Genomic DNA, 23,642 nt, shown 5'->3' with positions numbered 1-23,642 from the left:
CTTCCGGTCATGACCGCTGCGTGTGTTGTCGTTGTTTTCTTGCCTAAGAATCTGCATCCGTCTAGAGCCATCTCGGCCCCAAAGTCAACGCTTGTTGGCAGGAAGATTGAATTTTGTCTGACCAAATCTATTGTACTCTCTCGGAAATTATTTACACTTGTATGATGTTTTCCTTTTCAATATCCGTACTGTCGGCCGAATAGTTTGCCGTCTGTACTGTGTCCGAGGGTGAACAATATGTCGAGTGGGTCCAAACTGTCCGGTCGCCACAGGCCCACATTCTCGACCGCCCGGCAATTGCTCGCGCCGAGCCTTCCAATTTAGCTCTGTCGCGTCGACCTTCACCAAAAGCGCGCCAGGCGAACTTCCAGGTTCTCCAAGAATTCCAACTTCAGCCCGCGCAACCCATCCAACAGCTATCGCGCTGAGCGGTGCAATTGAACTCATTGAGCAATATGGCTGCCATGTAAGCGCCCCATTCGTATTTTGTCCATTACCTTCGACATTCCGTTTGCGCATGCTACCTCTATTCCCGCCCCGACGTCCGCTGACGCGCCACAGTGAGAGTTTTGACAACATCTACCTGGACCTGTCGCGGGAACATGGCAAATGCAGGTTTGCCGAGAACGGCCTTGGGTGGAAGCCTGCGGGCGGCGGCGATACCTTTACACTCGACCAGAGCAACATCGGCGGCGCGCAATGGAGCAGGGCGGCCCGGGGCTACGAGGTGAAAATCTTGCAGCGGAATTCGGGCGTCATCCAGCTGGACGGCTTCCAACAAGAGGTATGGACAACACGGGCCGGCGACGACAAGGGCGCAACTGATCTTGGGATAGGACTATGAGCGACTTAGCAAAATCTTCAAGAGCTGGTACAGCACCAATCTCGAGAACAAGGAACATTCGCTGCGTGGCTGGAATTGGGGCAAAGCCGAATTTGGCAAGGCCGAGCTCACGTTCAACGTTCAGAACCGACCCGCCTTTGAAATCCCCTACTCCGAGATTTCAAACACGAACCTTGCCGGTCGCAACGAAATTGCGGTTGAGTTTTCGCTCGGCGATGGTAGCAAGGCGAACGGTCAAAATGGTGCCACAGCGGGGAAAGGCAGGAAGGCTGCGGCCGGGCGTGATCAGCTCACGGAAATGAGGTTCTACATCCCCGGCACGACAACGCGAAAGGAGGCCGAAGGTGAGGACGCCGGGAGCGATGCCGACGAAGAAGAGAAGAACGCCGTCACGCTGTTCTACGACACCCTTATTGAGAAAGCCGAGATTGGGGAGACGGCCGGCGACACCATCGCCACCTTCCTCGATGTTCTGCATCTCACACCAAGGTTCGTTCGATGCATCATTTGAAGCTGCTTTACCCTTCTGACAATCATGCAGAGGACGTTTTGACATCGACATGTACGATGCGTCGTTCCGCCTCCGGGGTAAGACATACGACTACAAGATCCAATACGAGGCCATCAAGAAGTTCATGGTTTTGCCGAAGCCCGACGACACCCACTTCATGCTCTGCATCGGGCTGGATCCGCCTCTCCGGCAGGGTCAGACGCGCTATCCCTTCATCGTCATGCAGTTCAAGCAGGACGAAGAGGTCACGCTTGATCTCAACCTGTCGGAGGAGGAGCTCAATGGCAAATACAAGGACAAGCTGCAGCCCCACTATGAACAGCCCCTGCACCAGGTCGTCGCGTATATCTTCAAGGGGTTGGCCAACAAGAAAATTACAGCGCCTGCAAAGGACTTTACAACGTGGGTCTCGCCTTCTGTGGTCCCTTTAGAGTTTGCGTGTTGACATGCTTCCAGGCACCGCCAACAATACGGCATCAAGTGCTCCATCAAGGCGAGCGAGGGCTTCTTGTACTGCCTGGAGAAGGCCTTTATGTTCGTGCCGAAGCCGGCGACATACATTTCGTACGAACAGACGCAGTCCATCACCTTCTCGCGCGTCTCGGGCGCCGTATCGGCCCTCTCGACCTTCGACATCACCGTCCACATGAAGTCCGGCGCGGGCTCGTCACAATTCAGCAACATTAACCGTGAGGACCTGAAGGCTCTCGAGGACTTCTTCAAACTCAAGGGCTTGCGCGTCAAGAACGAAATCGACGAGGAGACGACGCTCATGGCGGCGGCGCTGCGGGACGAGGACATGGCTAGCTCGGACGAGGAGGTTGTCGGACCCAAGGCGGACCGCGGCTCGGCGGATGAGGACGAGGAGAGCGTGGACGAGGATTTCCAGGCCGAGTCCGAGAGCGACGTCGCGGAGGAATATGACAGCAACCACGAGAGCGATGGGTCGGGCAGCGCCGAGAGCGATGTCGACAACCAGGTGGACGATGAGGATGAGGACGAGGACATGGACGAGGAAGAGGAGGAGGAGCGGCCCAAGAAGAAAAAGAAGACTGGCTAGGTGGGAGGAGGGAATGTGACGATAAGTGAGGCCCTCTTGAGGAGCACCGGCACCTGTCCCTTCCTGGGCAAACTGGCTAGGGCGTGCATGGCGGGGATGGGAAAGTTGACTTGGGCGTGATTGCGTGCACTTTATTGGGTTGGCGTTTGAAGGCTGGCGGCAACCAGCAGCATAAGGTCTCGTATAGCGCAGTGTTTTGTGTGTATAAAATGTGCTGCTTGGGTACGATGGGTCGATGTCTACAGAACAACGGGATTAAGAAGCCATCTAAAGTCACGTTCCGGTCTCACACCGTATTCCCTAAGTATAGTTCAACCGTAGTTTGCTGGTAAATGTAGCGCGGAACTCGGGTACGTGCAGAGGTACATTTCTTCATCTTCTATCACTTTCACCTTCTTAGATCCTTCCTCCTTTTCCTGTTCCTCTTCATCTTGGTCTTTTCTTTTTCTTTCCTCTGCTCTTTTTTTTCATCTTGGTCATGTATACCGTATGCTTCTTCTTATTCTCCTTGCTTTCTTAGATTCTTTTGAATTCCGGTTTTCCAGTCTTCTAGCCGCCATGTGTCCCACTAACGAACAACACACAAAACCAGGCCTGGTTTGTATGTTGTACAAACCCTAGGATCCTCCTCCAAGCCTCATTTTCAGACAGGCTACCTTTAAGAGGGCACGTGCGCCCGCACGAATTACCCCACCAACGTCAGCCTGCTTGACCCAAGTGTGTGTGAGTCGGGTTGGTTGTCCTTTGAAACTTTCTCTGGACCGACTTCAATGCCCCACCTTATTCTACCCAACCCGCCTCTTTTGCTTGCAGTAGCGACCTCGACAGCTTGCGTGCCATATCGCGTGCATCTTCATCACCTTGACCTTTGCCCTCCAGTGCAGCCGTTCTCCTATCACCGAGCCTTGTCACCGTGATTTGCAGAAGATGGAGGTCTGCTGAGGGGCTGAGCCATGAGTATCGGGCACCACAACTGCCAAACCTGAGAATGAGGACGACTACATCTTTCACGACACAGCTGCTTGGGGTATAGCAGTCTTGCACACAAGCTTCCAATAGCTGCTAGGATCAACTCTGCTGCAATACATACGTTTTACTGTCCAGCAATGGACGCCCAGGTGAGTGCCGGTGCCTGTTTCCGTTGCCCAACTCGCGTGCCCCGCTATCGAGTGATGGCCGACATCCGGGGACCGCGATTTCACGATGGTTCCTCTTGCTAACGTTGTGCTGCGCATCCAGATCGAGAATGCGATCGAGATCGCCTGGAACCCCGCCTCGGACCAGGCTCTCAAGGCCCAAGCCTTTGAGTTCCTGAACCAGCTGCGCTCCGATTCCCAGGCCTTGCAGGTCTGCACCAACCTCTTCGCCCGAACGCCCCGAGCATCCGAGGTCGTACGTCTAGTCTGTCTCGAAATAGTCAACAATGCTGTTGTTCATTCGCAGGCAGTCGACGCCCCCAGCCTCGGCTTTCTCAAGCAGGCGCTGCTTGATTACATTGGGCACATCTACAACGGCGAGGCTCACGAACCTGTCGACCCGGCACATATACAAAACAAGCTCACACAAACCCTGACATACCTCTTCGTCTTCCTTTACAAGGAGGGTTGGGAGAGCTTCATTGATGACTTCCTGGCCCTCGCCCAGAAAGAAAACAACCTGCCCGGCGTGCTCATGTACTTGCGCATCCTCGGCTCGATCCACGACGAAATTGCCGATCTCGTGTTCACCCGGCCAGACAACGTCACCAGGCGCAACAACGATCTCAAGGACCTGGTGCGCGACCGAGACATGCGGAAGATAGCGCAATCCTGGAAGGACCTGCTGGCTCGGTACAGCAACCAAAGTGACGCAGTGGTCGAGTCGACGTTGAAGATTATTGGCAAGTGGGTTAGCTGGATAGACATCCACTTGGTCATTAACGAGGAGATGCTCAACCTCCTTCTTCCCTTGGTTGGCAGGACCCATGCGGCCGGCAGCGAGGACAAGGTCAGGGATGCGGCTGTGGACACCTTCACGGAGATCGTGGCCAAGAAGATGAAGGCGGGCGACAAGATCGACATGATTTCGTTCCTCAACCTCCGTGAGATCGTCACGCAGCTACTGGCTACCCCGCCTCTGAATGAGTGGAAGGGGACGCCCCGGTACGATACCGACCTTGCCGAGGCCGTGGCCAAGCTGGTCAACACCATCGTGGTCGACGTTGTCCGTGTCTTGGAAGATGTCAAGGTGGAGACCGACACAAGGGCGAAGGCTGAGCAATTCCTCCGTGATTTCCTGCCGTCCTTGCTCCGTCTCTTCTCGGACGAGTTCGACGAAGTCTGCTCGACCGTCATCCCCGCGCTGACCGACCTCGTGACCTTCCTCCGCAAGGTCGGACAACTGCCCCCCACATACTCCGAGATGCTGCCCCCCATTCTGAATGCAATCGTCCTCAAGATGAGATACGATGAGACGGCCAACTGGGGCAACGAGGACGAACAGACCGACGAGGCCGAGTTTGAAGAGTTGCGGAAGAGGCTTCAGATTCTCCAGAAGAGCGTAGCGTCTGTCGATGAGAATCTCTGCATAGAGTTCTTGAGCAGTTTGGTGGCAAACATGTTCTCTACCCTTGAACAACAGGGTTCGCAGATGGACTGGAGGGACCTCGACCTTGCGCTGCACGAGATCTATCAGTTTGGCGAGCTTGCGCTGCCCAACACGGGACTGGCTCAAAAAAGCCAGCCGAACAGCGTCGCTGCTGAACGACTGAGTGTGATGATGCGCAAGATGGTCGAGTCAGGTAAGCAGTGAGGATGGATGTCCGGAATAGGCTCTTGCTAATTGTCCCAGGCATCGCCAACTATCCTCACCCTGGAATTCTCCTCCAGTACATGGAGATCTGCACGCGATATTACAACTTCTTCGAAGACCAACAACGGTATATCCCGCAAGTGCTCGAAAACTTCGTCCGTCTGGTGCACCACGACCACATACGCGTCCGGCTCAGGTCCTGGTACCTGTTCCTGCGGTTCGTGAAGACGCTGAGGGCTCAGGTCGGCAGTCTAGCGAAGACAGTGATCGAGTCCATCAGCGACCTGCTGCCGATCAAAGCGGAGGTTCCTGGGAACGATGCCGACGACGACATGTCCTCGGATGAGTCGGACCACTCGGCCGAGTCCGTGTTCAACAGCCAGCTTTACCTGTACGAGGCCATCGGATGCATCTCATCGACATCGGCCACACCTCCCGCCGACCAGGCCATGTACGCGCGCTCCGTCATGGAGCCTCTGTTCTCCGACATGAGCGTGCATATCGAGCGAGCAAGTGCCGGAGACACGCAGGCAATCCTACAGGTTCACCACATCATTATGGCCTTGGGAACGCTCGCTACCGGCTTTGCCGAGGCGAATGCCGGGCAGCCAAACAAACGGCCACAGCCGCACGAAGCCATCTCGAACGAGTTCTCGCGGGCAGCTGAGGCCATTCTGATTGCTCTGAATCAACTGAACGCCAGCCAGGACGTCCGCACCGCGTGCCGGTCGGCGTTCTCACGGCTGCTGGGCGTTCTGGGCGCGGCCCTCCTGCCGCAGCTGCCTCAGTGGATTGAAGGCCTGCTCTCCCGCAGCTCCAGCAAAGACGAGATGGCCATGTTCCTCCGTCTCCTGGAGCAGGTTGTCTACAACTTCAAGGGCGAAATCTACAACATACTCGACCTCCTTTTAACCCCTCTCCTCCAACGCGTCTTCAGCGGCCTTTCCGAGCCCATCAGCGGTACAGACGACGAGATCCAGCTGCACGAGCTCCGCCGCGAGTACGTCTCGTTCGTGCAGGTCATCCTCGTCAACGACCTGGGCGGCGTCCTCGTGAGCGCCGCCAACCAGGCCACCTTTGAGTCCCTCATTTCCTCCATAATTGACATCGCCAAGACGCTCACTCACGGAAACCTCGTGCCCAGCCGCATCGCATTCAACGTCCTCAGCCGCATGGCGTCGCAGTGGGGTGGCCCGGACGTCGCTACCATCGGCGAGAACCCTGTCACGACGGGCGCCCCGGCCCCGGCCATCCCGGGGTTCGACCAGTTCATGATTCAGCATTTCCATGGCCTGTGCTGGACCGTATTGCAGGATCCGGCGTTTAGACCGAATAATGATGCACAGTCGAGGCAGATCCTCAATGAGATTGCAGGAATACAGCAGGTTCTCTATTCCAAGACGGGCGAGGCGTTTGTCAATCATCTGCAGGGGGTTACGTTCCCGTCGTTGGGCATGGATGGCGCGGAATACCTTAGGGTGTTGACGACGAGCAGGGACAGGAAGCCTGTTGTACAGTGGTTGTTGGGGTTGCTTAAGGGGAGGAGATAGGCAAGGCGGCCTGGCTTTAAGCGGCGGGATGGGAGGTGGGTTTGTAAATACCGTAGATAGATGAGAGAGAAACTTACTAACCTTGGGGAGACCTTGGCTTGGTAGTAGACGGGTGCGGGTGAGAACATCTAATGTGCCATGCAGAGTTGTTGTACTCCTTCAAAGCTGACAGTCTGTATCAGTTCCTCCAGGAACACAGTCCTCAGACATCACAACAGCCATCCAACTTTTTCTCGGCTTGTCAATGAATCTGATAGTAACACCCTCTGTACCTAGCAAGTCACCTGGAAGGTCTTCGGACTTGAACAGCCAGGCTTCCAATCCGATATACAAGAAAATCCCTTCGTGAACAAGTATTCCATATTCTGGCATCTCCATGTAGATGGCCTTTGTGTCTGAACTTCTTGCGGGATGGAAAGCGAGATCATCCTTTGATACACCACACTGTTACCGATCATAAGCTTCTGGACGAAACAAACAGATCATACAGATTTACCAGTTGAGCGGCCATCTCCAGAACCTCGTCCTCGCACTTGTCTGTTGCGTCTTGTAGCATGGTTAGCGTGAGAGCGAGGGCTTGATGTCGCCGGTTTTCAGATAGCGCTTGTTGGGCTTTTCACTGCAGTGACTGCACAGTAGGTACCTTTGCGCCTGGCAAAAATCCCCTTGACAAGGCACAAGCCTACCTTACCTATGCAAAAGCTGCGGGGTATTCGCGGCCGATGTCCGGTGAGGACCAGTTGTATCGTCTGTTTTGATATACGACTGGTTACACGGCCGCCTGCCTTGCTTGGGAGAGGCTCTATAGTACCAGGTGCGTTATCTGTAGGGACACTTCTACGGTCTTTCGTCAAAAAGCGGTTCTTGGCAGTGCTGAACTTCAACTGGCACAAGATGCCACCAGAACTGGGGATCTACCTGCACAGAGGGCCAAACAACTCGGTGTAAGGATTCAAGTATCAGAGTGTGCCTGGTGCCAAATGTCCTACAAGGTCTCTAGATGTTTAGCTGTCGAGGGCCCAACCACGTATGTTAAGGTTTTGGTGTCTTCCGTAAGGAGGAGCAAGCTACTGTACCTGTTATGCAGCTGATAAGTGCAACCATCAGGGTACCTGGGTTATTCGCCTAACGAGGGCTGTGGCGGGGTCACAGTTTCCTGGGGGCAGCCCGCCGCTTTGATCTTATCAGAGCGCTGGTCGTGTTGACGACCGAATCGCATACTCCAAGCCCACTAACCGAGCCAACCATCCACCTCCCCCTTTGGTTCAGTAAAATCAACATCAAAGGGCGGCTTTGTGAGATTCGCATCTGATGTCATCTGGTCCTAATCGATAACGCGGACTCTCTCAACAACAAGCGACTGCCTGGAGATCCTTCCAACGAAGCCTTGGCAATCGGACAGCACCCAGCTCGAGCATCAGGAAGTTCTCACAACCAAAACGACCTGTTTAAATTTTGCGAGCCGCCGGCCAGTCTCAGCACTTCCCGTACCTTTGTTTCCGACCATTCCCACAACCAACCATGGCCGACGTCGAAATGACCGATGCGCCTACTTCAGCGCCCGTGACTAAGAAGAAGGGCGGTGCCAACGGCGAGGCGAAGGAGGGAAAGAAGCGGTTCGAGGTGAAGAAGGTAAAGCGATGGGTATTGAGGGATCTGGCATATTCACCTGTCGTGTTGACGTGGGCTCTAGTGGAACGCCGTTGCGCTCTGGGCGTGGGACATCGTCGTCGACAACTGTGCCATTTGCCGGAACCACATCATGGATCTCTGTAAGTTTGTTTGCCGCGCCGCACCTGCATCCAGGCCTAAAGTTCTCTTGGGAGCTGACTTCTGCTCCCACTTCATTTCAGGCATCGAGTGTCAGGCGAACCAGGCGTCCGCTACTAGTGAGGAATGCACCGTTGCTTGGGGTATTTGCAATGTGAGAACACCCCCTCGGTCGACCCGTTTGTCGGTGTCACTGACATTGACAGCACGCCTTCCACTTCCACTGCATTTCGAGGTGGCTCAAGGCCCGACAAGTCTGCCCCCTGGACAATAGGGATTGGGAGTTTCAGAAATACGGTCGGTAGGCGAGCGAAGGTTGATGAACCGGGGACGAATGGGACAATAACTACTGCGGATATGGGCTGCGGCAGCTGGGGCGAGAGGAAGCTCGGTAGGAGCGTCATGGGCATGGTTTCGCAACATGGTTCATGGGCCCCAGATCCATCAATAGATGCTCCCATAGGAAGACTGGAGCTGTACAGCAGGGACACGATGCCTGCTGACTCGTTATGACATTATGCATACTCGACTTTTCTGATATGTCCAGGGGTTCCAGACGGTGTCTCCTTCTGCTCCGGTTTCATTTGAGCACGTTGTCGTTGATCACTAGGTTCGCCGGCGGCGTGACTCCTCCGACCGGTAGCCATTTCACAGGATGTCGGTTATAGAACGGCCAGGGCGGAACGACGAGGACGAAGACTGCGGCGGTGCCGATGAGCCCGATGTAGACGGCGAGTTTGATGTCCTGCAGGAAGTAGCCGACAAAGAAGGCAATGGCCTGAGAACAGACAGTTAGCGGTCGCTCCCGGACATGGCAGACAACCAGGCAATCAGTAACTCACTCCGACGAGGGTCAAGGCAACATTGACAAGGAGCTCGACGAGCTTCTGGCCCTCAAAGTCCTTTGGATGCTGTTAGCAGCGGCATTGAGATTGCGCTCGGGAACAAAGCACGAACAATTTGGCCCTCAAACAGGTCGCCGACCTGGTCTAGCAGTTGCTCCGCCATTTTCCTGACGCCTCGCTGCGAGCCGTTGCTGGTCAAATCCGATGAACTGATGCGATAGTGTTGTTCCCGAAGTGGTAAGAGCGCAAAGATGAGTGAGTGCTCCAACGTGGCTTCAGTGGCTTCAGGAGCCACCTCGGATCGTTTTGACCCTAACCCTAAAGTACAGTTTGACGCGCTATCATGTGCCCGCGCGAGGCAGCGAGCTCAACCTAACGCGAGCTTGGTTCCTGGTCTCGGCTGGTGCTGCCTGGACTCTGATGATCCAATGCATTCCATAAAAGAAAATGAGAGCCTTTTCCCTCCAATAATACTTCCTTCTCACCATATCAAATTGTGAGCGTAACTGCCATACAACCTTCCCAACATGGCCGACAAGGAAACCACCGTCTACATCGTGGACCTGGGCGAGTCAATGGCCGACTGCCATAACGGCCGCGACGAGTCGGATCTCGACTACGCTATGCGCTATGTCTGGGACAAGATCTCCACCACGGTTGCCGCTAGCCGCAAGACATGGACAGTAGGAGTGGTGGGCCTGAATACCGAAGAGACCGACAACGCCCAGGACCGCCAGGGGCTTGAGGGCTACGAGAATATCTCGGTGCTGCAGGACATCGGCCCCATGACCATGAGCTCGCTGAGGGACCTGCGGTCATTGATACAACCCTCGCACAGCTACGGCGGCGACGCCATCTCGGCCATTGTGGTTGCCCTCTCCATGATCGAAGGTTTCACCAAAAAGCTCAAGTACAAGCGGCGCATCATCCTGGTCACGAACGGCGAATCCCCAATTGACGATGAGTCGTCAGAGGACGTGGCAAACCGGCTTAACGACTCCAACATTGAGCTGGTAGTAATGTAAGTGTGTGCCCTAATAAGGCCCAGCCTATCTCCTCGACTGACCGTCTCAGCGGCGTCGATTTTGATGATCCAGACTATGGCTTCAAGGAGGAAGACAAGTCCAAAGCCAAGGCAAGTCGGTCCATTTATCTCCTTCGCCGGGTCACCTCGCTGACTCCGTGCAGGCGGAAAACGAGAGGATCCTCCGCAATTTGGTAGAGCAGTGCAGTAATGGCGTGTTCGGAACCATGGCGCAGGCGGTTGAGGAGCTCGCCATTCCTCGAATCAAGCCCGTGAGGCCGTTCAAGGCGTATGATGGAGCCCTTACCCTCGGAGACCCAAGCAAATATCCCAGCGCGCTCAGCATCCACGTCGAGCGCTACTTCAAGACGAAGCGTGCCATGCCACCGCCAGCAAGCACCGTGGTTGTCAACACGGAGCCTGGCGCGCCTTCCCAGTCGCAAACCATCAACGATGAGGATACCGAGATGGGCGGGACAGGGTTTTCTGGCGTCAAGCAAATGCGCACCTACCGGGTCAATGACCCTGATGCCCCCGGCGGCAGGCGAGATGTTGAATTCGAGGATCTTGCGAAAGGATACCAATACGGCCGGACCGTGGTACCCTTCAGCGAGTCTGATCTCTCAATCACCAAGCTGGAGACGAAGAAGGGATTTACAATCCTTGGGTTTGTTCCCTTTAGCAGTGTAAGTCGTCTTGAGTCTGTCTTTCAGTATTTTTGACTTACACAGGCAACAGTACCAACCATTCATCAACATGGGTGAGACAGGCATCATTGTTGCTCAAAAGCTAAATGAAGAGGCGGAGCTGGCGCTTTCGGCCCTCATCCATGCACTTCACGAGCTCGAGTCATATGCAGTGACGCGATACGTACAGAAAGACGGCGCTCAACCACAAATCCTCCTGCTCAAGCCGAACCCCGCCTTGGAGGACGAGTTTGAGTGTCTCTATGACGTGCCCCTGCCGTTTGCAGAAGATGTCCGCAGCTACCAGTTCCCGCCGTTGGACAAGGTGTTCACCGTCACGGGCAGCGTCATCAAGGAACATCGACTGCTACCGTCGAAGAATCTGGAGCAAGCTATGAGCGACTTCGTCGATGCCATGGACCTTTCCGGTTTTGACGAGAATGAGGATGGGTTTGTCCTTGCCCAACTCCAATGTAGATTACAGATTCACTGACATTGGGCCAGGAAACCGGTGGAATATGCTGCTATCGACGAGATGTACAACCCAACCATCCATCGCATCAACCAGGCCATCCGTGCACGCGCCGTGGATCCGGAGGCGCCGATCGGACCACCAGCCGAGATTCTGCTTCGCTTCTCCAAGCCTCCGGAAAAGATCATAAACAAGGCAAAGTCGGAGATTGAAGCGCTAATCGAGGCAGCCGAAATCAAGAAAGGTTTGTCTTTATCCTGGACAGTCCCATCAAACGTCTCATCCTAACGGAGGGAATGACCAGTGCCCGCAAAAACCCAAGGCCGCCGCGGCCGGAAGGAGCCGGCCAAGCCGCTCTCGGGCCTCGACATCGACGCGCTGCTCGGCGAGACCAAGCGCACCACCACCATATCGGCGGACAATGCGGTACCTGAGTTCAAGCAGATGCTGGCGACAGCGAGCGATGACGCCACGGTCGAAAGCGCGGCCAAGCAAATGGGCGAGATTGTGCGCAAGCTGATCCGGGACAGCTTCGCGGACCTGTTCTATGCCAGGGCGGCCGAGAACTTGCGGGCCATGCGCGAGGAGTTGATCGGGCTCGAGGTTCCAGGTCTGTATAACACTTTCCTCAAGCGGTTGAAGAAGAGTTTGTTGAGTGGTGAGTTGAATGGGGATCGGAGGGAGATGTGGTTCAAGTATGTTGTGGGAGGACGTCTGGGGTTGATCACGCAGGACGAGTCCGAGGTGTCGGAGGTTACGGCTGATCAGGCCAGGGAGGTAAGTCAACCTGAGGCCAGGTGGCGACCATTTTGTTAATTTTGAGTGCCAGTGTTGAAACGAGTGTCTGCTGACTGCCGTGTAGTTTGTCACTGGATCGAGTTAAGGATTGGCTATGGCCTCAACTCTCAATGTATGAGGGCATCGTCCATGAATGGGCATATTGCTGTTGAGAAGCAAACTGATTTAGCGCTAATAGTCAGGGGCTGGGTGTCCGCCTTTGAGGCCTACCACGCTGTCTTGACTCTTGATGGTGAGCCTCGTGGTCGTCACGGTTGGCCGTGCTGTTGCACAGGCCAGGCTTACCAGCAGTACTCACGCCTTTCAATCCCCCGTTGTGTTTGCCTTGTCACGGCTCAATTCTCACATGGTACTACTTCGGCAACCTCATTACGATACCTTTGGCAGACAATTGCTGGAGGATGCCGTGATGACGGGGATGGTTGGGGTTCACAATTGTGATGTTCTATGAGTTCAGCCCACTCGCCTAACCCATTGTTTACGAACTTGGCTTGATGTGCACTCGTTGAAACATTACAATACTTCCATTGAAGACAGCGTACAATAAACAGCGCAGAATCATCCTCTCAAGTTTGAGCTTGCTGCCGCTTATGTAGACTTCCGCGGAATGTAAGTTCGTCATTCAATCTGGCAGTTAGCAGGCAAAAAAATCTGGGAGCACTAAAGTTGATTTGACTGCACCTTCCTTCACGCCCCCTTTCCATGTGCACTCTATCCTTAACGGCGCCAGGCACGACTCACGCACCGCCTCACCCAGACATATCCAAATCCGCCTCCCAATTGTTTCTCAAGTGAGCTTGTCCTGTCGTGTGTCTGCCTAGCATCTTTAACAGATTGGAGGTTGGGTTCCAATCCTCATCGTCTCAGTGTGCCCGGTGTGTTGACCATGTCCACAGTATCACGTCCTCCTTGTATTTGCTTCTTACTCAGACTCACGAATCGGACCCCGGCCTCATCCATCGGTCGACGCCCACTCGGCAACACCCGACCATAACGCGGGTCTGTGAGTAGAGCGAATTTTCACTCCCTCTATCTAGGCGGACTGCCCGCTACGCCTTCCCCTTCGCGACTTTCACCTCTCAAAAAAGTCTTGCGAGGCATTGCAACTCAAACGATCATTCCGTCGTTCAATCTCAATAGACGAGACGATCCCACTGCGAGTTCTGACTAAGAAGGAAAATGGAGGACGCTGACTTCCTCGCCCGCCTGCGCGCCATCACGGGCGACGCTGCGGTCTGGGATGGCTTTGACCCGACTGCTTGGTGCTCTCTCCAGTCCGAGGGCGAGGGTTCCGAAGCCGCAGCCGAGGCCACCAGCGCGGCCGAAGGTCAGCAGGATGTGGGCTACGCGTCGGACGACTCAGCGGACATGATTCTCAACCTGCACAAGCTCACCCCCGCCGAGAAGGCCGCCAACACCCGCGCCGGCGGCTCCAAGCTTAACAAGGCGCGCCAGTATGCCGCCGGGGAGAGTGCGTTTTCGGACCAGGTTGCGGAATTGGAAAAGATTGAGTGGAAGGAGACTGGCTATGCCATGGGCGACGTCGCGGACGAAGGCGCAATCTTTGTGCCGTTCGCCCTGGTTCAGAACTACCCCCACATGTTTGTCGGGAAGGCAAACGGCGCTCGCGTAAGTGTGTCAGGTGATGAACTTGATGGCTGTAGAAATGGGTTACGGCTGACCGTTTTGTCCAGGCTGAGCCGCTGTTCACGCTCGACGCTCTTCATGAGAAGCGAGTTTGGGATCTGTAAGCCATCTCACAGCTCTCGCGATGGTCCCAAAAACTGACGGTTTATCAGCTACTACATTCATTGTCCTCCGGACATGAACATGAAGCCCGTTGTGCTGGTTCCCACTTACCAGTTCCAACATCTCCTGGAGGTTGTCAACGCCAAGCTGGAGACTCATCTGACTATCCCTCCGGGCAGGAACGAAGAACGGTTCATGATGTCCTTCGGCATTGGCAACAGTCCCCGGCCACGATTCTTGGGCCGCTCCAGGTCTGCCCAGTCGTTCCAGAATCTGATCAAGGCCATCCCTGAGCCACACCCAGATGATGATGACCTGTCCAAGGCAACTCAGCTTGGTCTCGAAGGGTTTAGGGAGCTCCTCAAGAGGAGCCACGCCGACAGGAAGAGGGGCAAGAGGTCTGATCGAAACCGTCCGAAGCGCATCAAGGCCCACCAGGCTTGGGGCCGGTCCGTCAAGCGCGTGCAGCGCTATCTCGGCCTCCGCGGCAGGACGGCGGGTGATGCACTCGGGAAGCTCGCCGCCCTCGACCTCAACATGCCCACGGTCGATGGTCCGGAAGGTTCCGTCTTGTTTGTGGCTATCGACATTGAGGCCTGGGAGCAGAACCAGGATCTCGTCACGGAGGTTGGCATCGCCATGCTGGACACGGCCGAGATCCAAGACTCCCCCCCCCGCGAAGGCGGCCAGAACTGGTTTCAGCACATCCGCGCTCGTCACATTCGCGTCAAGGAGAACTCGTGGGCTATGAACTCGCGATACGTCCGTGGCTGCGCGGACGCTTTCGACTTTGGGTTCGTCCAATTCCCTTCCCCTCATTTCCTTCCAAGCAGCAATGAGAGGTACTAACTAGAACCTCCGCCGAGCAGAGAGAGCGAATTCCTGCCTCTATCCCAAATCACACCGCTCATCACCGACCTCATCGATAACGCCACAACGCCCGCCGGCGCCCCGCGCCCCGTGGTCCTCGTCTTCCACGAGTCGTCCTCCGACATCAAGTACTTGAGGGTTCTTTCGTACCACGTCGAGGCGGCCCGGAACGTCGTCGAGCTGGTCGACACGCGCGAGATGCACCAGTACATGGTGCGCAGCAACGACGCGGCCAGCCTGGCGACGGTGCTGTCGAGCGTAGGCATCGAGTCGTACCGCCACCTGCACAACGCGGGCAACGACGCCGTGTACACGCTACAGGCCATGGTCGGGGTGGCGGTCAAGAAGAGGGGGATGAGTTTTCAGGAGAAGGAGAAGGGGAAGGCGAAGCGGTAAGTAAATCTGTGTTATTTCCATTCACTTGTTGCTTGGTCGTGTTCGGTGCACAGTGTGTTCTTTGGCGCTGACTTTGACATGATTTTGTCCAGACACGTTCCGTACTCGGAGCTGAAGGAGAAGGACGGGTGGACCAGCAATGAGGACACTGATGGCGGCGAACCGGTCGGTCTCACTCGTGGTGTTCACGTTGGCTACTGGGCTAGCGAGGATGTTGGCAGTCAGGATTGGGCTGATGAGGGTCAGAGCTGGGACAACTGAAGGTCGCCGTAGGGGAGAGAAAAGGTGCGCTAGAAAGTCACTCATGAGAGCTGGGAGAGACTTGCAGCGGCGGGTCTGGTCTTGAGAAAGCGCTCGGATCGAGCGAAGACGTGAAGGCCTGACAAACAGCGAAATGCTTCGTTTTGTGCAAGGACTGAGCGGGATATCCAACGGCGCTGGACCCCTCCAAGCGTGCATGGCCGCGGCGCAGATTAGGATATAATAATGTGTACGGTTGTATATTGGAGGGGAGTCATCAGCGTGCCGCTTAGGCTCTCCTGATTCGTAAAGCGGAAGCTTCGAGTTACCCAACATGCCGTCACCCCTGGGCCTCCCTGATGTCGGCTTCGGTATACGCCACTCTGTCGAAATTCGCTCGCCCCTCCCCGAGACACAACTATAAAGTCCACCTACTTTCACTCGAATCCAAGCCAAACCAAGCCATTCCCAGTCCCAAACGCCAGTGCTATGATCTGCGTGTTGTGTTGTACATTTACATGTTGTGATGATGGTGCTGCCGTTGTTTCGATGATTGCGGGATCCGATTTCGCGGTGAAGGCTGGGGAGACCAGAAGAGTCGTGACCGCGGCACAACGACAGTATCGTCGCTTCTCCCCCTATTCCTCGCGCCGAGCCGGGCCGGTAGGCTGCGCGCTACGCTGGCGAATCGAGCCCAACTGATCAGAGCTCGCGAACTGCCATCTCTCTCTCTCTCTCTCTCCCCCAACTCGATCGAGACTGACTCCCCATTGCAAGGAAAGCTGAGGGGTGTGTGTGTATGCGGGGACCCAAGCGGCGCGCATATCATGACGCGTTCTTCTCAAGGAACTCCTTGGCCTCGTTCACCTTGGTCGCCAGGTACGGGCTCCCGCCGCGGTCGGGGTGGTTGAGAAGCATCAACGTGCGGTGCGCCTTGCGCACCTTTTCCTTGGTTATGCTGCTCTCGCTGTTTTTTTGGTTTGTTTTGTCAGCAACACAACATATATCGCCAGGGGAAAATTTCACGGAGAGATATTTGGGGGGGGAAGGGGGACCGTACTTCAATGACAGAATCAGCGCCGCCTCGCGCCGGTTCATGCGCGGCTCAAACCCGCCCTTGTAAAAGGCCTTGCCCAACGCACCCACGCCGCCGCGCGAGCGCCGCCATGCAACCAGGCCTGCTCTGCCCTGTTACGGAGTTTTTCTGTGTTAGTTGCGATTTCTCGAAGGAGTGGGAGGGGGGGATGTGGGTGGGTGTTTGATCCGAAGAAAGAAGGGCGGGCCGTACGAGGAAAGCGGCGACTGCGACGCCTGCGCCGATGGCGATTGCCGAGGACATTTTGGTATATGGGTTGATATATGCCTCTGCTTGTGTGTGTTGCAGAAGCTGAGTTTGGCGATACTGATTTGAGCGTTGAAGTACGACGGCGAGTTCGGTAGTGGTGATCACGATATGTGGTTTGGTGGTGGTAACTTGCGATGGAACTTTTTCTGCCGGGTTCGACGCCGGGATTTGCCGCTTCTGGTGTAGGAGCAATTGTTACGGAAATATTACGTTGTTACGTTTGGCTTGGCAAAGAGCGAGGTCCCTCAAATTCGCTCAATAGGGATACACTAGTTGCACAGCACTGTGTGCTCCTTGTCAAACAGTTTGGATATGCTTCTCGAGAGAAGATGAGTATTAAAAGTATACTCATACAATCCAGTCATTAGGCAATCCAGGGGGACCCATCGTGTCATAACCTAATCCAGAGACAGCGTCTTCCCGAAGCCGAATCACCCGCAAATACACATCCACTCTCCAGGTTGCAAAAGAGAAAACACTTGGAATCGCCGGCTTCCAACTCCCTACACATACCTACCTGGCCCAAATCGCGGGTTGTTTCTTGTCACTCCCGGACTCCCAGCTCAATCCTCCCCCTTCCACCATGGCCCTCTACTCCTTCTGTCCTAACCCCTGGCCATGATACGTTCTCCCCGGCACCGCCAACACGGCCTCGACCTCCTTTAATACCTTCATCTCCAACTCCTCCACCATCCTTTCCTTCTCCTTCCCCTTCTCAACCTCATCCCCACCATTACCATTGCTACCGGCGTTCCAGTTCCCCGCCCCTCCCCGCCCGCTGAGTCCGCCCGTCCTGGACTTAGCGGCTAAGCTCGCCGCTACCGCCGCCGCCGCTCTGCTCCTCTCCGCCGCCAATTCTGCTTCCTCATCTCTCCCATCATCATTCTGCTTCCCTCCTGTTTCGGGCGAAGATTTCGAAGAACTGGAATTTTTGTTGTGGCTGGAAGAGGAAGGAACGGAGAAGTTGAAGTTGCCCGCCCCGCCGCGCCCCGTCCGGGCGTGAGTTATTGATGCGCCTCCGCCGGACCCGGAGACGGTGGTGTTGGTCTGGGTGCGGGAGGGGGAGAGGGAGGGGTTGGTTTGGGCTTCTAGGTCCTGTAGGATGGATGGGACGGTGTTAGTAAGGTAAGTTATACTGCTTTATCGTCGTAGCAACGGGTTCAGGGAGTGCGGAAAGTGGAGGGCAAACGGACGGTGGCTTTTTCGGCGTCTTGGATGTCCTGCTTGGTATAGTAGTTTCCGGCTCCACCGCGGCCCACTCGGCGGAAAGCGTCGGTTGACATGGCGGGCTTGTAGGTGGCAGTGGTGGTGGTGTTTTGGTTCGTGATCGCCAGTGTCTGGAACAGCCGTAACCAAGCAATTGTAGTTAGACTACCTTCGGTATGTTTTAAAGTATAGAAATGAGAGACACGACGATTTGATCAAAGGTGAATCTCTTGTCGTGGTCTTAATGGGATGTTCCCCTTATCAGTTACACCCCTTATCAGCTCATCTTGGCCTGTGCAAGGTAATTCTTTTACATTTCTCTCCCACGCAGATCAGAACGGCCATGTTGAGACGTCGAGACGCCGCCTCATGGTCTGCCTTTATTCTGAGGATCTTAAAGCTTGCTCACTTGGTCAATCCGTCCAATGTTGTGTGTTATTGTTGAGATAAGACCACAACCTGCTTTTGGCACTATAGGGATCTTTATGCCACGTTCAAGCGGGGCGCTGGGGGCCTCGAAATCGCCGATCCGGATGCGGGGCAACCCTGATCCCCCCACCAGGCCCAAAGTTATGGTCCTTCGAACCCCGGCGTCACTCGACGCCGATCCGTGATCTGGTAGCAGAAGAGGTGATAGAGTTAGTTAACGTTAATTGCCCACGGACGGATACGTCTGTCGAGGGCAGCGGCTTACTCAAGACTGGAACCTTGGACGCCCATCCGGCATGTTCGGAGCGGCACCTCGCGACGTCACTGTTGATCTGGCGTGCCTGACTCCTGCTCTCTTGCTCCGGCCTCTCTAGGCACATTGCGACACTGCTCACCTGTGCCAGGTTATTTTCCTGGTTATGTAAGTTGGGCAGGTTGTCAATCCCCAGCCCCCTGCTAAGGTTATCCGCTTCCCACCCTTCTATCATGTGGCACAACAGAGCATCTCAGCAAGCCACGTGACCGGCGCTGTGAGGCTTGTACCCAGGGGCTGATTGTGGCCCCAGGAAAAGTTGGTTTGGTGTACTAGATCCTGAAGGTAGGTCGATTGGAAAATGGGCAAAGAGTTGTCCCCCCTTCAAGAAGACCAAGGACCGACGGAACTTCGTTACAATGTAAGACGTAGGTCGTGGATCCGGGACTTTGAGTACCTTAACTGGTGGAGCTCCAAAGCTCTATCAGCCACACGATGCGGCTCGAAAATCCTTACCGTGGCGTTGAACCGTTATCGTTTCCGCTGTTGTGTTGATCGTCACTTTCCATCCTTTCTGCCCATCGGCCTCGTGGCGTCTTTCAAGACCATATGCCTGAGCAAAGCGGGCTCAAGGCGGGTCAGAGCAGCGGGCAAGCTTGATGAACTGAGCACCCCAGTGATCTCGTCGATTGGTCGGTGTGGAGCTTGCGGGACGGGAGATGTTCGGCGGGTTTTTCGACAGTCCAACCCGAAGCGATCGGGTGAGGGGTTGCGTGCTTTCGCATGATTGGGCAAGGTTTCTGTCGACAGCGTTCTTGTTGCAGGACATGGGACAAACCAATTGGGACTCCGGGGGTTTATTCCCGAGATCAACAAGTGCAAATGTACGGATATATTCAGCAGCGTCCGCGGTTGTGGCGCCGGAATTTCAGTCCTCCTTGCTTGCGGATATCTCAACCTGTATCATGTTTGGCTCTGGCGTAGCAGGTCTCGGTTACCGTAGAGCGGTTAGATCAGCTTCCTAGAGAAGTGCGCATGGTGTGGCATCGGGCATGGCGAGCGTGATTCTGCTTTCGGACCAGTGGTCGAGATTCAGCGGTTTATAGAGAGACGACCTTTGCCGAGTCTGCTGTGACTGTTGATCAGATATGTGACAGGCACCGGATGCTATCTGAAATCTGTGAGCCGGCTGGGTGGGTAGAAAGTCTCCACGAGGAGGAGGGCTACTACAGCAATGAAAGAAGTACTTGGAGAAGAGCAATCTTGGCGAAAGACAGAATGAGATTTCCAACAAGCATTGACCTTTCTTCAATACCCTCCTCGCAACTCAGGTCTTGACTTAAAACATGACTCCCAGTTCTTCCAGCAGACTACACAGTAGGTACCTTACCTTACAGTCCAAATGAAAACGAGGAGGGGCTGATCCACCTCTCTCAGTGCGACCCCAGCGGGAACACAACAGGCGGGGTAAAGGAGAACATCAACTGGCGGAACACCGTGTAAGTACGGAGTTGCCTTGAAAATGGTGACACTAGAGCGCTCCATGCTGATTTATCTGTTGAAACTCTTTCTCTTGACTCAAACATGGAGCGAGTATGCCAGTTCCATAACTTGCGGTTAGGTTCAATTGATCAAGAATGGAACTGGCTATTGAGTCACTTGTGGGTACCCAGAGCCTAGCATTGCCAGTTCGGTGACGACCAAGGCTCGTGACCTGGCACTTCCTTTCCTGCTTTGTCTCACCATGGCAGCTGACGGGGACACCCCAATCCAGATCGACTGTCCTTTTCAAGGTACAGTACGGCACTAAGAAAAGAGGCCACACCTTCCAGGTTGCTCTCACCGAGACAGGGCTTAAGGCAAAGACAACCTGCTGAGTTAGGTACTCTGGGCCAGCTAGTGCTCTTCCTGCGATGCACCTTTGCAGCATGACAACCTCAAACGCCACGCAGCTTCGGGTAGCCTGTCCAGTCAAACACCCTCTTACACACACGCTGCTGCATTCGGTAGTATCGATGCCATGTATGGATACAGTTCGGCGTATCTTTATCCATCGAGCGCCGGCTAGAGCCAGGTACCTGAACCCGGCGAGGGGCAGTAAGGGTACTTGCCAGGGGCGAATGCGCATCGCCGAATATGTAGCCCCTGTTAGCCAACATTCCAACTCCAGTGGGAGTTCGCTGGGGATATGTGCTCGCGCTTGATGTTGTTGGTCTGCTGAGGTGTGCCTCTCTGGGTGATTCTGTGTCTACGCGGTGCCTGCAACAAATTTACCAGTCCGCCGTTTTTTTTTCCTCGGCTGACCTGACCTTGTTGAGCCACGCGCCTCCCTCTTACAGGCAACACTCCCATCGTGACCCGTAATTCATTCCTCTCTTGTTGGGCTTCGTTCTTCAGACCCTGCCGTTCCAGACGGCGACACAGCCACTTACCTCTCCAAGCATTTGCACTCTTTTCCCCCATGCCATTGCTGCAGCCCAATTGTTGTTTTTCGCTCTTTGGATTTGGGCACCTTATCCAAGCTTGACTGGTTGGCGAGTGACCCCTGGGCCCATACCCTAGGCGGACCCGAAATTATTATTGTTCCTCCCCGCGCTTTCGACCTGCAGCTAGCTGTTCTCAAGCACAATCAACCTCCCAACAATCGTGGGCCACCACCACCTCGCACGCCGATCGACCACAACGCGATTAATTTCGCAGCTCCGAATTCTTGGTTTCGGTCAATTCGGGCTTTGGATAGGACTCAATTCCGAGAGCCGTGCGGCAAGCTGGATTTCTGCAGCGGTACCGGCAATGGCGTCCTCCAAGGTACCTAACCACTTCGTCTTACCTTGGCTGACTGCGAGTTCGGCTTCCCGGTTGCGCATACAGAGATAGGTGCTAATTACGTCGTGTGTCTTAGGAAATAACACACACCTCGCGGCCTCTCACGCACCGGCCCTCAATCTCGTCGACCTCGGTCCCTGGTGGGCTTACACTCGGCCGACAGTCCCATTCGCGAAATAACTCGCACTCGCTCCTCGGCAGCGCTCTCAATGGCGCCCACCGCATTACTCGCCGCAAGAGCATGACAAACACAGGTGCCAACGTGGCGGCCGTGGCGGCGGCTCTGCAGGAATCCGGGGACATGGCCATGCCGCTCCCCATCTCGGTCAACGCCCGCCGACACACCATATCCAAGAACGGACTCTCGCGGCCCGCGATTGTAGGGAGCCTGCCGTCGCCGCCGGCGAGCCTTCCGACTCGCAGGTTCGTGACAGGAAACGGCATGGCCGGCGTGCAGGAAAGCGCAATCGACGACGAACTCAACGACGTTTCCGGAGATGACGCCGAATCGGCCTTCCAAAAGGCCCGCGTGAGGAGGGCTAGCGACGGCCAGCCGCTGGTCAAGGAAGGTGGCCGGAAGAACAACCGCCCGGAACTTCGCTGTGAGAAGTGCGGGAAGGGATACAAGCATAGCAGCTGCTTGAACAAGCATTTGTTTGTGCCCATTTTCCTTTCCCTACCCTCTCCCACCCCGTGGTACCCGCGTGCGGAACCGGCAACCCCATACCGGTCATGGATTCCAGGCTACGCGAGTTGATAAAGCACTTGTGTTGACTTGTGTGCCCGTTCAGGTGGGAGCATACTCCCGAATGGTCCTACACTTCCAAGCTCTTGATCTCCAAGCACCAGCAAGTCCAGCTCCTCGAGGCCGCCTCGGTCCTGGTTGCCATGAACAACAGCGCAAGTAGCAACAATGGAGCTGCTGCTTCTGCTGCTGCTGCCGCCGCCGTCCCGACAACCACGACCCCTCCGGACTCTGCGCGGGATTTCATTAGCGACCGGGATTCCGCATCCCCTGCAGCGAGCGGGTACTCGGAGCAGCCGGACCGCGGATCTGCCGACACGACCCCGCCGCCGCAGCTAGACGCCATCCACCCGGCCAACGCGCCCTACAGGAGCTTCGGAAAAAGGTACAGTAGCGGAAACGGACTGTCCCGATCGTACCAGACGGCGCCGTACGCCAGTTCCGCTGCCGGCAGCGTGCCCAGCGTTTCGGGCTTTGGGCACTTCCGGCAGTTCAGCCAGGACGTGAGGCCCACGTCGTCGGGCAGGAATGCCACGGGACAGGATGACCGCGAGCTCGCCGCGGCCGTGGAGCTGCTTAGTTGCAGCTTCAACAGCAACGGAGGGTCCCGAACAATGGTCCACCTGGCCGCCGACGCGCCGCCCGTCCCCCCGCTGCCCGCGCAGTACCTCGACCAGGGTATGTTGTCTGGTACCAGTTTCATCAACAGCTACCCTAGCAGGGCTCCCGAGAGCTTCACCCGCGGTGAGCTGCCACGGGTCGACGCCAAGATGGAGGAGAGCGGCGAGAGCGCCATGGACGACGACGACGAAGACATGCGGTCCCGGGCTCGGAGCGATGAGGAGGAGGACGGCGTCTTTGGGAGGATGGAAGAGTGAGCCGCCCGGCCGTCGGCTGGGCTTCTTTTTCTTTGGATTTTCTGGAGAGAGGCAGCGCTTGAGCCATGGCCCGCTTGGATTTATGATATGGATACGGTTATGGATATGAACGGATCCGGTCTCTTTTGTATACCTATGTAAGCGTGTAAATTAGGCTCGCTCCGCGACGATGGTTGGCACCGAAGAGTGGAGAGCGCGTAGCTCCTATCGGACGCGTCTGGTTGATGGAGCGCTCGCCGGCTCCACGAGGTTAAAGCGAAGGTCGTGTGTGAGCGTCGAGCGAGCTGCGAATGTTTCCTGTTGGTGGTAGTGATGGGGTTCTTCTTTGGTCAGGAAGATGGTTGGGATAGTCAAT

At 55.6% G+C, this 23,642-nt stretch overlaps 9 protein-coding genes across 9 annotated transcripts; 6 read left to right on the top strand and 3 right to left on the bottom strand.

Moving 5' to 3' along the window:
* Positions 1–455: 455 nt before the first annotated feature.
* N657DRAFT_680993 (POB3-like protein) lies at positions 456–2,415 on the top strand (the record flags this gene model as incomplete). The annotated part of the gene is made up of 5 exons (XM_062796339.1): positions 456–466; positions 562–784; positions 837–1,333; positions 1,386–1,757; positions 1,812–2,415. 5 exons carry the CDS (start codon positions 456–458, stop codon positions 2,413–2,415), a joined length of 1,707 nt encoding a protein of 568 aa, XP_062647648.1.
* A 732-nt stretch (positions 2,416–3,147) lies between these two features.
* On the top strand, positions 3,148–6,848 carry N657DRAFT_645482 (Xpo1-domain-containing protein). Its single transcript, XM_062792956.1, has 3 exons — positions 3,148–3,533; positions 3,655–5,194; positions 5,245–6,848. The coding sequence occupies exons 1-3, from the start codon at positions 3,522–3,524 to the stop codon at positions 6,753–6,755; spliced, it is 3,063 nt and encodes a 1,020-aa protein (XP_062647647.1). The 5' UTR covers positions 3,148–3,521; the 3' UTR covers positions 6,756–6,848.
* Positions 6,849–7,924: 1,076 nt separating this feature from the next.
* N657DRAFT_619057 (RING/U-box) lies at positions 7,925–8,830 on the top strand (the record flags this gene model as incomplete). Its single annotated transcript, XM_062790556.1, has 4 exons — positions 7,925–8,387; positions 8,449–8,527; positions 8,609–8,679; positions 8,732–8,830. The coding sequence occupies exons 1-4, from the start codon at positions 8,277–8,279 to the stop codon at positions 8,828–8,830; spliced, it is 360 nt and encodes a 119-aa protein (XP_062647646.1). The 5' UTR covers positions 7,925–8,276.
* A 275-nt stretch (positions 8,831–9,105) lies between these two features.
* On the bottom strand, positions 9,106–9,533 carry N657DRAFT_656199 (SPC12-domain-containing protein; the record flags this gene model as incomplete). The annotated part of the gene is made up of 3 exons (XM_062794675.1): positions 9,106–9,303; positions 9,368–9,427; positions 9,483–9,533. The coding sequence occupies 3 exons, from the start codon at positions 9,531–9,533 to the stop codon at positions 9,106–9,108; spliced, it is 309 nt and encodes a 102-aa protein (XP_062647645.1).
* Positions 9,534–9,897: 364 nt separating this feature from the next.
* On the top strand, positions 9,898–12,435 carry N657DRAFT_656198 (SPOC domain-like protein; the record flags this gene model as incomplete). Its single annotated transcript, XM_062794674.1, has 7 exons — positions 9,898–10,391; positions 10,445–10,505; positions 10,559–11,080; positions 11,133–11,530; positions 11,585–11,796; positions 11,857–12,329; positions 12,415–12,435. The coding sequence occupies 7 exons, from the start codon at positions 9,898–9,900 to the stop codon at positions 12,433–12,435; spliced, it is 2,181 nt and encodes a 726-aa protein (XP_062647644.1).
* A 916-nt stretch (positions 12,436–13,351) lies between these two features.
* Positions 13,352–15,626, top strand: N657DRAFT_690525 (uncharacterized protein; the record flags this gene model as incomplete). Its single annotated transcript, XM_062797053.1, has 5 exons — positions 13,352–13,979; positions 14,045–14,097; positions 14,150–14,893; positions 14,969–15,361; positions 15,458–15,626. Exons 1-5 carry the CDS (start codon positions 13,530–13,532, stop codon positions 15,624–15,626), a joined length of 1,809 nt encoding a protein of 602 aa, XP_062647643.1. The 5' UTR covers positions 13,352–13,529.
* An 804-nt stretch (positions 15,627–16,430) lies between these two features.
* N657DRAFT_572909 (uncharacterized protein) lies at positions 16,431–16,944 on the bottom strand (the record flags this gene model as incomplete). Its single annotated transcript, XM_062788918.1, has 3 exons — positions 16,431–16,572; positions 16,666–16,793; positions 16,894–16,944. The coding sequence occupies 3 exons, from the start codon at positions 16,942–16,944 to the stop codon at positions 16,431–16,433; spliced, it is 321 nt and encodes a 106-aa protein (XP_062647642.1).
* Positions 16,945–17,390: 446 nt separating this feature from the next.
* Positions 17,391–18,716, bottom strand: N657DRAFT_431132 (uncharacterized protein). The gene is made up of 3 exons (XM_062787344.1): positions 18,144–18,716; positions 17,561–18,045; positions 17,391–17,467 (listed from the first exon to the last, which is right to left on the bottom strand). Exons 1-3 carry the CDS (start codon positions 18,231–18,233, stop codon positions 17,464–17,466), a joined length of 579 nt encoding a protein of 192 aa, XP_062647641.1. The 5' UTR covers positions 18,234–18,716; the 3' UTR covers positions 17,391–17,463.
* Positions 18,717–21,631: 2,915 nt separating this feature from the next.
* On the top strand, positions 21,632–23,287 carry N657DRAFT_656195 (uncharacterized protein; the record flags this gene model as incomplete). The annotated part of the gene is made up of 3 exons (XM_062794673.1): positions 21,632–21,646; positions 21,741–22,318; positions 22,456–23,287. The coding sequence occupies 3 exons, from the start codon at positions 21,632–21,634 to the stop codon at positions 23,285–23,287; spliced, it is 1,425 nt and encodes a 474-aa protein (XP_062647640.1).
* Positions 23,288–23,642: the final 355 nt, after the last annotated feature.

This window comes from Parathielavia appendiculata (genome assembly GCF_033297405.1).
Source record: "Parathielavia appendiculata strain CBS 731.68 unplaced genomic scaffold N657scaffold_6, whole genome shotgun sequence".
NCBI lineage: Eukaryota > Fungi > Ascomycota > Sordariomycetes > Sordariales > Chaetomiaceae > Parathielavia > Parathielavia appendiculata.
This window is presented reverse-complemented; position numbering and strand designations above follow the sequence as displayed.